This window comes from Leuresthes tenuis, unplaced genomic scaffold, assembly GCF_036924035.1.
Source record: "Leuresthes tenuis unplaced genomic scaffold, fLeuTen1.0.hap1 SCAF_18, whole genome shotgun sequence".
Lineage (NCBI taxonomy): Eukaryota > Metazoa > Chordata > Actinopteri > Atheriniformes > Atherinopsidae > Leuresthes > Leuresthes tenuis.
The window spans coordinates 18018044-18032983 of record NW_027325372.1 but is presented as its reverse complement, the minus strand read 5'-3'; the positions used below and the strand labels follow the sequence as shown (position 1 = coordinate 18032983).

The 14940-nt window shown below is 39.9% G+C and overlaps 1 protein-coding gene across 1 annotated transcript in view; it reads right to left on the bottom strand.

Moving 5' to 3' along the window:
* Positions 1 to 14264, bottom strand: part of col16a1 (collagen, type XVI, alpha 1) — a 73314-nt gene extending 59050 nt beyond the window's left edge. The window contains exons 1-2 of the mRNA XM_072370603.1: positions 13841 to 14264; positions 6530 to 6647 (exon numbers count right to left, since the gene is read on the bottom strand). Coding sequence (XP_072226704.1) covers positions 6530 to 6605 — 76 coding nt within the window. The 5' untranslated portion in view covers positions 6606 to 6647; positions 13841 to 14264. The remainder of the gene's footprint in view (positions 1 to 6529; positions 6648 to 13840) is intronic.
* Positions 14265 to 14940: the final 676 nt, after the last annotated feature.

Below are 14940 nucleotides of genomic sequence, written 5' to 3'. Positions count from 1 at the left end.
TATTTATAGCTTGACAAGTCCATCCTGAAACCTTATTTGCTGATTCAGCAAAAAAGTGTGCAGCTTCAATAACACGCACACACATATTTATAGCTTGACAAGTCCATCCTGAAAACTTGTTTTCGGATTCAGCAAAAAAAGTGTGCAGCCTTAATAACACGCACACACATATTCACATGCTTATACCTGAAAAGTTTCTTTGTATCCCTCGTTTCAAGTTTTTTGAAGTCAACATATAGTGAGATCTACCTTTGTCGCTGCTTACTCTTCTTTCTTTTGTCTCATTCCCTTTCGTATTTGTTTTTTTTTTTGTTGGGGGGTTCATTACCATCCCATTTCCATCTGACAAAGTTAAGATGAAGGCTCTCTAAGAAGTGGGGAGATTCAAGCTATAGGCAAGCGGGCTGCACAATGAAAAGTTGAGTAAAACAAAAGAGAAGTTGGAGGGATCACATGTGGGCAGAGAAGGTGAAAAATAAAAGATAAGCCAATCTCAGGTGTGCTACTGCAAGAGTTTTAGAGTTTTAACCAGGACTAAGAGATCTGAACACATCACACCAGTTTTAGAAATCTTTACACTGGCTTCCAGTCAGTCACAGAATAGATTTTAAAAGCCTACTGATGGTTTACAAATCCCAGAACGGTTTAGGCCCAGAATAAATATGTGATATGTTCAGAGAATATAAACCCAGCAAAGCCCTTAGATCCAAGGACTCAGGTCAGCTGGTCCACTCCAGAGTCCGAACTAAACCTGGAGAAGCAGCATTTAGCTGTTATGCTGCAAACAAGTGAAACAAACTACCAGAGGAGATTTAACTGTCACCAAATGTAGACATTTTCAAATCCAGGTTAGAAACATTTCTTTTCTCATGTGTCTATGCATGAAATCTGCACGGTATCTTTTAACTTATCTAGAATGTTGCTTATTTTAATTCATTTTAATTATCTTATTTCTTTCTTTATTTATATTCTTTTACATATTTTCAATGCTTTTTCTGCTCCCCGCTGCTTTTATTTTGTGTAAAGCACTTTGAATTGTTTTGTACATGAAATGTGCTATACAAATTCATTTGACTTTGACTTTTGACTTTGACTTTAAGGAAAAATAAAACTACATAATAAAAATATGGACCTTAAGGGACCAAAGGTACTGCAATCAATCGGTCAACATTGATTAAGATATTCATTTCATCTGACATTGAGTGAATAATGCACAAATATTCCTTCTTCTCATCCAGCTAAAACCAGATCTGGGTTAAAAAAGGAAAAAAGACAAGAGCCGAATATAAAATCTGATGCTTGCGTTATGATCCTCCTGTGTGGTCAGACCACACAGACTCGCTCCATACACACATTTTTGCTTGAATAGTTGCTCTATTTTAAAACCATACAAACCATGGCGTACACAGAACATCCCACAAGGCCTGTCATTTCTGAGATACTCTGACCTAGTTGTTTAGCCATCACAGTTTGACAATTTTCCCATCTTTTAGCACATCAGCTTCGAGAAACAAGCATTCACTTCCTGCCTAATACACTTCACCTTTTGGCAGCTGCTGTTGTAACAGGATAAAAATTAAGCATATTGCCACCATAACGGCCCCCCTCTCCATATTTTACCCCGGTCCAGTAAAATATGGATGATATTTTACTGGACCGTTATGTTGTCAAGCACTTAGGCACTTTGGCAGAGGACACACTGGATAACTTGAACCCCATTTCCTTTCAAGCTGTGATCAAAGGAAAGCTTTTGGTTGCTGACAAGCTAATTAGCACAAAGTCTGAGTGCGTCTCCAGAATCCTACCAGTAGCAGCATGTAGCCTTAAAGAGATGGAATGGTTTTGGCTGGGTTCACTTCCTATTCGATGAGTGTTTGAGTAACTAAACTACACTTGCAGTTACGCAGTACTGCTGAGTGTTGTAAGTATATACATACCTTCTGGGATTATCAGCTCTACTCTTTGATGTAAACACACACTTAACACAGATGGTGCACAGGTAAAGGTTAGCATACACCTGGATGATTTGATAACTCTGTCAAGATACCAATGTTGAGAGTACTTGCACTGCAAGACCATACACCACACAGGCATTTGTTATGACACATCAGCAGCCTGTGTACCAGTGCTTTGTTGTAGTTGTAATTCAATTTCCATAGTTGCAAAGACTCAGTACGGTGTTTTCATTAAAGGGCAAGAAGTTTGCACTGTGCAGTTTGGAATGAGAGAAGGTCATGGTTGCCCTTCAATGAACTTTACAATGTGGCATTCCAAGGTAATTGTACTGAGATGATGATCAGCAAAAAGTCAGAGTAGGTGAGAGACTCTTCCATGTCAAGAATCTATTAAAGACATGTACATTTGGGAAGGAGAGGGTCATGCCGGGTAAAGTAGAGGATGACTCAAAACAATAAATATAGTCAGGGTCAACAAAGTGAGTTGTAAAAAAAAAAGAGGGATTGAGGCAATGAGTCTGACGTGCCCTTTTGGGCAGATGAGACAGGCAACAGAGAACATTCCTGGTTACTTTCCAGAGATAAAACTGCAGTACAGAGTGGAAAGACTTAAAACACAGCACTTTGGGGGGATGAGCTCACTCATTTTCCCCTTGTAGGCCTCTGGCTCGCTTTCTGACTCATGACGCACATTTATAAGCTTTTCACATCAATAAATTTGGACAAACGAAATAGTGTTGCAGCACATGTCTGCCATTGTGTGTTTGTTTATATGCATAGACACATATTGCTATGTGAACTTGGCTCAGATTGTAAGAGAAAAGTGTGAAATAGAAAAAAATACCACTTTCTGATGTGAATGCTTATTTCAAACTCATACCATATGCCATTGACTGATCATTTTTGTGCACTTTACAGTACTGAGATCAGATGCAATATTCACACTACTCAAAACTACTAAGTGGTTAGAATTTGAAAGACATTGCAGCCCAGAAGGGGTGATTTCTATGGCTACAAGTCTCCGAGGTTCATACATTAACACGGTATACTTCCACTTGACACACTGTGAAATATAAACATAAAAGAGTCATTCATGAAAACAGACAAACAATTATCTCTGCTGTTCCTGTTAGTCCTTCAATTCACTTTAACTGTTCTCATCACACCTAGCACCGCATGATAGATAGTAGCTCAAATCAAGCTTATTGTATGGAGTTTTTTTCTGAAGAGTTCATAAGCAAAGCAAAAGCAAAGGTGGCAAGAAAAATGACTTGAAGTAAACGCTAACGTCACTTCACATCCACTATATGTGTGAAATATTTATCCCTAACATACTAGGGATATACGATTTTGCATCGTTCAACATTGTTCAGTCACTTAATGTGTCTTTAAATTTAAGAAATAATGCCATTCTCCCTCCATTCCTTATAATCCTGTTTGGCATGCAGTTTGTTTTATTAAAAAAGCTAAGGTGCCTTATAATTGAGAGTTTTAGTACAACTTATTTTTTAACTCTTGTTGAAATTATTCTGTAGAGGTAAACTGATTCTTTGAGGTATGTTGATGGTGAGCTCAAGATCATCAATCATAATAACCTCTACAGGTACTATTTTATGTCAGGTAGTTTTATTAACTTTAATCCAAAGCAACTGAATTGGTTGACTGGTTTGAATTTAAGTAAGAAAGTCTGCGCTTCAAATCTTGAATGGGTTCTTTCTGTGTGAACTTTGCACGTTCTCCCTGTAAATGAGTGGGTTGTCCCTGGGTATTCCAGCTTCCTCTGACAGTCCAAAAGCATGTGTTCAAGATTAACTGATGGTTCTAATTTGACCTAGGAGTTAGTATGTTTAGTTACTTGTCTCTGTGTTGACTTTGTGATGGTGTTGGTCCCGTGACTGGTGTCCTGTCCAGGTTGCACCCTTTTCTCACCCAGTGGCAGCTGGGAGACGCTAAACAAGCCAAACTGACTTTCTCTTTTATAAGGATTTATTCTCCCATCTTAAATGTAACTGATGACTCTGTTGGATAAGCTTGCCAACCTGTGAGTCTAAGGCCAATTGCCAATACCCCAATGTTTTTCAGGAAAAGGAGCCTCTTTTCTTTGATGGGATCAAGGAGCAGTGGTCATCTGGCCCTTCAGTTGGGATGCATGATTTGAATAGGTATTTGTTTCAGACTGCATAGGATTTATTGTGCAGACTGCCTGATACTGTTATGTGACTCTAGAACTGCGATGTTACCGTCCAGCTTGACTCTTCAACACTAATTTGACCATAACCTGCTTTCCTGTTGTAAAGTCAGCAAATGACCTGAGTTGGAAGAATAGCGATAATGTCTGTGTGTGGTTGTCATGTGACAAAGTGTTATAGCAGCACTTGGGGAAAGCACTTTCTTCAAACCTCTTGAGGAAAGGAATTGGGGGAACTGCAAGCTGACTCAGTCTCATTTGAGATGCTCTGACTAGGATCTCCCAGGGGGAGCACCTCCTCAACAAAGCTCCCTTCAGAGCTCCATGAGCTATAGAGGATTGCTCCCCACTCTCCATCCCCACACCCAAGTGATATCACAGAACAGGCCCTTGGGAACATTCTGACAGTGTGATGAGGGAGTATGACAGTTCAGAGCAAAATAAATAAATAAAACACTACAACAAAAGAGATTTTTCTTCACCTGTCTGCTTCTTGATTTCGGGGTTGTGTGTTTCTGTCTCTTGTCGCATAAACACACACACACAAACACACTTGCCTTGGTGGAAATAATAACATTTCACATTCATTCCAACACACCAACTGGTGATAAACAAGAGTTTCAGCTTGTATACAGACACTTGAAAAACAGATTTTTTTTTTTTTATAAATACAAACGCACAACCTCAGAATGACAGATGGCTGATGAAGAGAAACACAACCCTGAACCACAATGCCACCAACGGCTACATAAGCTATAATTACATGGTTTTTATTGCTGCCTTTGGCCAAATGACAGACGCTGTCACATCAAATGCAAAGTGGTTTCACAGTGTAACGGCTTGGTCAAGAAAGCAACTCCTGTCAGAAACTTTGAAAAATGTATTTGTTACAACTTTTTGCTGTTTGCATATGACTTAATTGTCACTTTAAAGTTGAACGCAGGACAATTGAGGATAGGTCATTTTTTTGCAAATCATTCAAATTCCATTTAGTAGCACTTCTGTTCTGATTTCTGTTATGAGTGGAGCATAGTCTTTTTCATTTTACTTAGCATTTTAGCTTCAGTGTCTGTCTAGTTGATTCAAATTGTATCTTTGTTCAAGCAGCCATTTTAATTTTTGAGAAATGCTCTCATCTTGCAAAATCAGATGAGAAGATCAATCTAACTTTCACACATTCATGCCAAATCCAGCGGCTAGTTAAGTGTAGCATAGACGCAGCTGAAGTATGGAGAAAGAGCCAGTTTGAGCAGGCCCAATCTAAGTTCCTGTCCATGGTCATGGTTGCCTCCGTATTTAGAGCTAAAGTACTCTTTGTCTCTTAGGGATCAGTGAACAATGATCATCTAGCCATTCAAATGGCCATCGATGCCCAAGCTGAAGGGTTAGATAATGTTGATGCTTGTTACTTAAAAGAAAAGGGGCCCCCATTGCTCTGCAAAATAATGGGGTGGGGCCATATTGTGGGGTCAAGGCGAGGAATTGGGATTGGGTCTTAGAAAGCTTTAGAGTAGAGAAGCTATTTGAAGCAGTAATACCAAATGAACCAACTGAAAGCTGAAGCATTAAATATGAAATTGAATATCTTTATTTCGGACTCTGGACAGAGCCGATTCTTGCCATGAAGAGCAACTAGAGCTTGGCAATGTCAGATTGAAGCACAGTGCACTGCCATGACGAAAAGCTTACGAGGCTGGTGTCCTTTGTTACATTAATTTAAAGGTAGTTTTTTGTCACCAGTCTGTCACTACAAGCCATGGCAGGAAGGACTTCCTAAGTAGTTGGCTCTGACTTACGGTCACATGGCCAACATGGAAAAAAAAACATGCCATCTTTAGTTTTCCCATAAAGGCTGTCCGGATCGTTCGCTCGCCATGTGAACACCTTTTTGTTGTGTTCTTTGAGCCCTTTCTAAGCAGTTTTTGAGAGAGCTATTGTTGGACATTGCTATTGTCAGTGAGTGTTGTTGACATGAGGAGGGAGGGTATGACTGGTCTACAGAAAAATTCAGGTGGTTGGCAAAGTGTCAAAGTAACAGCCACACTGCTTACTGTATGGATGATACAAGTACACGATACAGGTTTTCCCAGTAGAACTGTCACAAAATAAATGGCGCAAGACTCCGAACTGTGGGCATTTAGTCACATTTGAAGACCATTTTTTGAATCAGAAAAACAGAACAAGGTAAAGTCATTTGTTTTATTTTCATTTTCAGTCTGTAGCCCTGAAGTGTCCTTCATTACACCTGTCAGAGGTTTTTAATGTTGTGGCTGGTAGCCACAGATAATCCCTTCTCTTTTAAATGGATCAGATTGAGTGAACAGTGTCTACACTGCAATATATATGCAAAGCTACAACTTCAAATAATTGAAACAGGATAACTCACCTTGTTCTGAAGTCAAAGTGTCACATGATCCAAAGCTGAGGGCCAGCAGAATCAGAGAGGAGCAGAGAAGCAACATAGTTTTATCCCCTCTGAACGCAGCACCTCACCTCACTACCAGCTGATGGGGGAACAAGAAAGAAAAAAGAGAATGTTATAAAAGTCAAATCCTTCCTCTGTTCTGTAAGTATGCCACCAAGAGTGCTCACTCTTCCAACAGCTGTGCATTAAACTCGCCTCCTGACTAGGTGCTGATGTTTATTTATGAGTCACTCACAGTTGATGTGTTAATTATGTGGTATGATGCAAGCTTAGTTGGTGGGATATGAATTAACCAGAATGTCCCTCATTAAGTAGTGTAACTCTATAAAGTATGATCGTAGCCATTATCCTGTCCATCTGGTTAGCCTTTGACTGGGCAGCTGCTGCACACACACATACAAACACATGCAGTCAAATTTCTACAGTAAAGGACACTCTAATGCATGCACATGTGACCACATGGCAATAGAAACTTGATCCTTTTGATGACAAAAAAAAAAACAAGAACACATTTTGTGGGTAAACAAATTCTGCTGCATATGCAAACTGCTCCCATGAAAGTAAAATGATTTACACACAGGCTGGTCGGCCCACAGTCAAGCAGACAATAGGGCCAAAACACACAAACACATCTGGAGAACTGAAGACATGGTTGTACCAGATGCTTCCAAATGGCCCAACAACAAACCCTCACGCACACATCCCAAACCAATGATGAAAAAGCGTGCCACGTCTAAATAATCATTGTATTTGGTCTCTGCAATCCCTCTCCCTCACTATATAATCCCTCGTTCATAAACACACACACAAAAATGCACACACATAACTACGCCTACACCGCCCACTCAGACTCGCTTAAACAGATCCCAGCTGACCTGGACTTGCCCTGAGCATGTGCGAGAGCTCCATAACTCTGCAGTGTTTACTAGTACAGCAGGACACCTCAAGGCAGGCAAGCAGACTGTGTCTCTGCACACACACCTGTCCCGTCTGCCAGGAAAAATGACCCACACACTCTCTCCCAGGGGTATACAAAGTGGCAGAGGACAAAGTATGGGAATGCCATCTAGCCTGACCTGACTGTACGCAGTGAACTGGTAACAAACACCCCTTTGGAGGATAGCATTTTAAATGACGCTATGTGATAACGAGGACAGCTCGCCTTGCCCCCTGTGACTTATGCATTCAGATTAAAGGTATGCCTCCTTTCTGTGTCCTGTTTTTGTTAATTCTTTGTAAGAACCAATATTTCCGCAAGAGCCTGTATAATCACGCCGTGTAACAATTTATCTGTAAGCACTTTTGCTGACAACTTGGACACTGTTTGGGTGAAAGTGGTTGCAGGCTAAACAGCAAGAAGAACAAGTTTGGACCTGCAGCTGGATGTGTGGACGGTAAATCAATGCCTTAGACTGCTGTGTTTTGAACACAGTGAAGCTGCAGCCACTATTACAGGCTTCATGCAACATGATCACAACAATAAGGCTCACACAGTACATTATTCATAATGCATCAACGTCTACAGAACACAGGCTGCAGGAAAAGTTACAGCTCATTGCTATTATGATCTGGCCTTAATCCAAAACAGCTTAATAAGCTGCCTAATACGTGTTGCCAAGGATGTCTGTCTTTCTCCCCATCTCATTGCTTGCTATGGACGATAACCCAGGAAGGGGTGAGGCTGCAGGGCTTGGTCTGGCTGTGAGCCCAGTTGGCAGGTGTGAGAGTGATTGGGTCACTATGTATGTGGCCAATACAGGAAGTGGAAAAATGAATGATTTCCACCGGCCCTAAAAGCCTGACAACAAGAGTTGGCGGACAGAAGTGAGGACCAGCATCCACAATCAAATTTCTTCATTAGTTTGAATCATTTAGTTCTTTGTCCATATTGTCTGTTTTTCTTTTTCCAATACAGCTTCTGGCACTTTCAATACAGTTCTGGCACTTTCCAGGGCTTGATTACAGAGACAATAAAGATCCATTGATACCGCGCTCCACTACATAACAAAGGAGGCAATATGTGCTCAGTGCTTCGTACTTTGTGCTGTCACACATTTCATCATCATTGCCATTACTTACAGAATATAGCAACAACCACAACACAAGCCTGTTTAGAGGAACCCACTCTGACAGAGTTAAATGAAACATGTCCACTTGATGGCCTGACAACAGAATTGCTTATTAGCCACCCAGACATGAATGATCGAATAACAGTGAAACACTGTTTAAAATACTTTGCATCTGTTTAAATGGTAGAACACAACATAAATCTGTCAGTCTGTCAGTGATATGTGCAAGTTCACTGCCTTTCCAGCTGTCTCCTCCAGCATACTGCAACAGCAAGAATGATGGACAGCTCACTCTCAATCTATCTGCTTCCAATCACTCACATCCATGTTGATAACTTTTTTTCTCTAGTTGAAAGACTTACACATCCAAATCACAAATATTAGGGAGCCAAATACAGCCACATATAAAGATAGGTGTACAAAATTTGAAATATCTCTTGTCTCTACAGCTTTTGCCAGATGTGAGACAAATAAAATTAGTGTGATACTACTGTAAGTGTACATTTTATGGAAAAACCTAACAAAACGTACTCTTAAAGCTAATTGGTTGTCATTACAAAGCTTCAAAGTCACAACTAGTGCAGTCTCTATTCCTGATTTAAACTGTAAGAGCTGACATGATGCAGAACTGTTCATTGAGAGCTCCTTTATTTCCATGCAAAACCTTTACATCAGCAACATTCGTCATCCAAATATCCAGATTTCCATTGCAAAATTCATGACTAAAAACACATATCCTTTCCAATTTAAAAATCAGCTCTGGCTAAAAAGCTACTTTACTCATGTTGCTCTAAATCAAGAAATGCACAGCTGATTTAAACCTTAAAGAGTATATTTTACTTGCCTATAAGATTTTTAATTGCATATCCCAACCCTGAAGAGATTTCTACTGTAGGAAGATCATATAAGTTTATAAATTTAAAGTACTTATATATTCAACTCAACTACATATCTAACTCTATATTCTCTGAAATATTTGTACCAAGGTCCCAAATTTCTCATAGCTCTAATATCTGGGATTTCTCCATTATGTTGGTTCATCTTCTGTAGTAATTCCTCTCTGAGCAGAGATTGTTTATGGTAACTGTTCTATAAATTGGTTGGATTCATACATGGAAAAAAAAAGACCTGCATGGCAAGTGGGAAGGCTGACGTGAAACAGGCTGACACGGAAGCACGTTCTCATGCAGCACAACATGTATGCCTCAGAGGCCATAAGGGGCAAAGATACAGAGAAATGGTAAGAGAGGCTTCAAGTGGAGCCAGACTGACAGAGAAAGATCATTCCGAAGGACAATCATAGAGTCAGTTGCTTCTTATAAAATGCTGCAAAATTCATGTTGTTGAATCATTTTCGTTTTCTTTTGGTAGTAGATGTATTCCTGGAAGATTGAGGAAGTAAGAGTATATTACTGTAGAACAACAAGCTGATACTACAAGGAGAGAGCACGCTTTCTGTGGAAACTACTAGAAAATAGGAACACCTTTCTGCTGGAGATGATGGTTTTCCAAGCTCATAAAAGCTCTGTAAGGCTGGATAATGTGACAGCAGTGCATTGAGCTAAATACTGATGTCAACATGCTAACATGCTAACATTAACAGAACTAATATAGTAATATTTAACTTGTATGATGTTTATCATGTGAACTGTCTTTGTGTAGCATATCAGCATGTCAGGTTTTGCACTTGAAAATGAGAAATGTTGTTTAAAAAATAGAGCCAGATTGCCAGAATTATTGCCCAATCATATCCAATCAGTGGTCCAGGAACATGAGCTCTGCCCTCAACTCAATAGATTAGCTCATATCACCACCAGCTGGAATCAGCCACTCAATCAGCTGAGTCCCTTCTTCTCTATGTTACTCCTTTGAAAAGTTCTTATACGGAGCACACTTGCTGTCTGCCCTAGAAGCCGCTTTGTAACCCAGCTCCACCTAAGCTCCTCCTTTTCAAATTGTGTCTGATTTAATCAATGTCAAGTTTCTTGTTGTTAACCCTTTTCAAAAATAGATTACGTCTTAAGATCACAAAAAAAAAAGACTACTTAACTATGCCACCTTTGGTTGCTTCACACTGACCCCAGTAGCCTATGTGTTTTAAAGTTGGATGCCAGCAATGCAAAGTCAGAGGAGACATATCACCAGCAGAGTCTCGAGTAGAACATTTCTCTACCTCAAGCAAATGTTCTGTACAGAGCCCGGCAAGTGGCAAAAATAGTGGGAAACTGTGAACACAATTTAATAATTTGTGCGCATCGTTTTCCACTGGGTTGCATTTAATAATTCACACATAGATTGCAAAACCGAGAGCAGAGTTTAATAATCGGTGCTTCCACTGCCTTAAAAAGCATGTGAAAAGGGCATCGTATAATATCCTGTTTTGTACACTAGGTCAGTGGTACCCAATCTCAGGTATTCCAGGTGCTAAACGCTGCAAATATGATCAAACTCTCCTGATTCTTTTTTTTCTTTTAAGTGCATGTCAACATTAGCTAAATGAGATCAAATTTTTTCTTGAACATATTCATATATTTAGTTAATCAGTCCTGGAAAAATGAATGTGTAAAGGAGCATGCATGGTGCCACAGGACTGTTTTAAAGTGGAAAATGTTGCAGCTCACTGTGTTCTCCTCTGTGGGCAGGCAGAGTGTCTGCGCATCACTATGTTTAACTGCTTGCTGGAACACAGGTCTGCTGGGTATGACATATCATCACACAGTCAGCTCTTCACACATTTGTAGACTTTTATGTTTTAGTTTAAGTCCAACAGCAGAATTTGATGTGTTTCATTCTCAATCTGATCTTTGATACTACAGCTTTTTATATAGTTTATATATAGTTTTATAATTTTGTATAAATGCAAATCAAACTGACAGCATCTGCACTGAAAAAATCCTTGTGATCTATGTAGCCTTGCCTTGAGGATGGGAACTCTAGGTTGGGAACCACAGCACTAGGGTGTCTTTGCTACTTCTCTTCTTGCTTCTGGCATTATAGGTTTGCATATGAATAACTGGGGAAAGGGTATAAGCCATAATACCAAATACTCATTAAACATAATTTAATATCTTTTTGACCAAGGAGAGCCTGACTAAATTAGAATATGTCCTGGGGAGAAACATGAATATATGTACCAAATTTCAGAGGAATTCTTCTGGCATTGAGACATTCACCCAATACCACAAACATGAACCTTGTGGTTTTTTGTCAGAGCAAAAGAAAGGGACTCTTAAAATCATAATCCTCTGTTTAATTTTTTGGGAACCATAAACATATTATGTGCCAGTCCACTTTCACTGATTGTCACATTGTCAAATCTTACATGCATGTGGAGGTTGGAAAAAAAATCAGTCAAATAGTTATGGATTTAGCCTCTGAACACATGAAAATGTGAACATTTGTGGAGTTAACTTTCGTCTTGTGTAAGACTTATTAACTGGCCAACAGAGCAATTATAGCCCAATCCCAGTTACAAAGCATATCATCAAAAAAGGTGGAAATGGAGTAGTTATCGAGCCATCCAAATGACCCCAACTCCCAATGATCGAAAAGAAAAAGGGTAAAAACATGGACTGATGTTTTGAGATTAGTCATTATGCTTCCTGATGCTGTCAGACCCTCACACAGCCATTGCTGTGAAGGCAGCAAACATCATCATTCACACTATCTGAACTTGACATGCTTCACGGCTTTAGAGCACACTGCATGACTGTTACAGCAGCTATGAGCGTATAAAAGTAAATAAAGATGCCTCCAGGGCTTGACAGACAATACAGATATCCACTGACCTAGAGCAATGGAAACTTTTAAAATGGGAAAGGTAATATCTAAACCTGTTTGACACTCAAGAAAGAGAATGTGGCAAGTTTTTACTAGTCTTACCTTCGAGGCAATGTTCAAGGGCTTTACTTTAAAATGTTGTGAGAGAAACAGGCCAGCTCAACAAAGAAATGTAAAAGATCAAATCTGCTCTCCACACACAAGGCTGCCCGGAAGTCCCTTTTGGTTAAATTGCAAAAGTATTGATGCAAAGTCAGGCCAACTCTCATGAAATGATTGGGTTGGCCTTGAGCCACTGTAACATAGCCCTCAGTTAACAGATGACCTGTTGCTTTTCTTCAACAGTACCGTAATTTATATTTCTGATAACTTAATGTTAACGTAACCACAGACCTAAATAAGCAAAAAGTTGAGTGTTGGTACAACTTGCTTTAGGCACTTCAAACAGACAGGAATTGGGAGAAACATGTGAGACCAAACCACATGCAGTGAGTAACACCTAATGTGTTAGATTTAAGAGCACAAAATCTGAATATTAAGGCCTACATTCCAGGTATAAAACTACAGGGAAATAAAGTATCCCTGGAGATTTTACTGAATGGAAAGATTTTGAAAATTTGCAGTGTATTGTTATAGAGAAAATGTCTAAAACAGAACTTTGAAAACCTCTCGGGGTTTGTGTGTGTGCCACACAGGATGCAAAATCCAGCAAACATAGAATGCCTTAGCAATGAGAAAAGCAGATGTGGCTTTGGAGCTTCCTCCTCTGCACTTACTTTCCCAAGCAAGAGGTAGGGAGATGCACTTTGGAGATTGATCTCAAATCAGTGCATATCTTTGTTTGGGCAAAAGGTTTAAAGGATATGAATAGATCCAAAGGAAAACAGCGATGTTAGGAGGCTTTTCCATGCTACAGGGGTTTGATGCAAGCCAGAAATATTTACTGTAAAAACTCAGCCTGTCATGACTGTGTCCAGGCCTGGTTTTGATGTGAAGGGAAACTCAGCATCACTTTTGCCAGCAGCTAAAGTAAATCGTATATGGCTTACAATATTCTAGCAAAAATTCAAAGAAGGAAAAAAAAAAACAGCGACGAGGAGCATGTATCAGGAACACTGAGGAGATAACAATGTCCACTGGGAGAACGTGAGTTAATAATGTCTCAGTTATGCTGCGAGCTCAGTGAGTTCGTGGTATGTATTTAGGGATCTGCAGCTTGATACGCTTCTAATATTCCCTTGTGATGTGCTGTGGAAAAACAAATTTGGCTTGTTGCACCATAGACCTACTGCAAAACTTTCACTACACCACTTTGTACACTAAAGTTTTACTTTAACCCTCCAAATTGCAACATTTCTTTGGAATAACCAAAAACTTACTAAGTGGACAAAAACTTTCACAAGTCATTAAATGTAACACTTACCTTCAACCACCGTTCAATCCCCAAAGTTGTGATCACATTAATCCCTTAAAATGCAACGAAGGAGCAGAGAAGAACACTTGAGGGGCAATGCAAATGAAAATGCAAAAGGTTTTGCTGCTGTCTGGTTTCTGTCCCCCTGATTTTTTTTCCTTGAGTCTTCCTCCACAGAGAAAGGAAAGAAGAGAAAAATTGCTCCAGGATTGTCCGTGTCCAACTTTTCCCTCCCCTCTCTCTCTCTTGCTGCTGAACAGGCTCCCTAGCGTCTTTCCCACCCTCCCTCTGCCTGCTCCATGTGTGGAACTCGGTTTCTTATTACTTTTCCTCTCAGTCTCTATCTCTTCCTCCCATCCAATCTCTTTTCAACAGCACCCCCCCTCTGTCCCTCTCTCTGTTCCTCCCTGATTCTTCCCCATTCTCAATGGGAGATCCCTGTATGAAACATGTGGTGACATCACCTTGTCCACAATGCTAGAAAATGAGCCTGGGGCATCTCTTTAATCTCCCCAGCAAGATTTTTCCAGGCCTCTACCCTCTCTTTACCCTCTACTCCACACCCATCACCCACTCCTCCTCCTCTCCCCTTCCCCTCACCTCTCACTGTGTGATTCATGACATACTGGAGGGGTAAAGGAGACCCAGACATTCTGTCTGGGTTGAAGCGCTGTATTAAAAACTAGAAATACAGATTAAAGTGACCCAGGTAGTGCATTATTGAGACACATTTTCTCCATTAGAATTAATTAACTTACTTATCACATTTACGTATGATTGAAGGTCAGGTCAACGATTCCCATGTTGTGTTATCACTGGGTTATTGCAACCAATCTATAAAGTGGCTTCAGTTGCAGCCCCTGACCATGCAGAAACACTAGTCTTAACCACAAAGCATAAATTCCACCTTTATTGTCAGTAAGTTAATAGATCAGGAGTCCCTTTGCTAGTTGATTCATGCAGGCCTCCACTACTGCAATGCATGAGTAGGTACTAAGCAGGGCTCATGTTGTAGATATTAATTTCTGTTTTCTGTTGAGAAGTTGACTTCTTCACTCAGCCACCATCTTTCAATTCAATTCAATTCAATTCAATTTTATTTATATAGC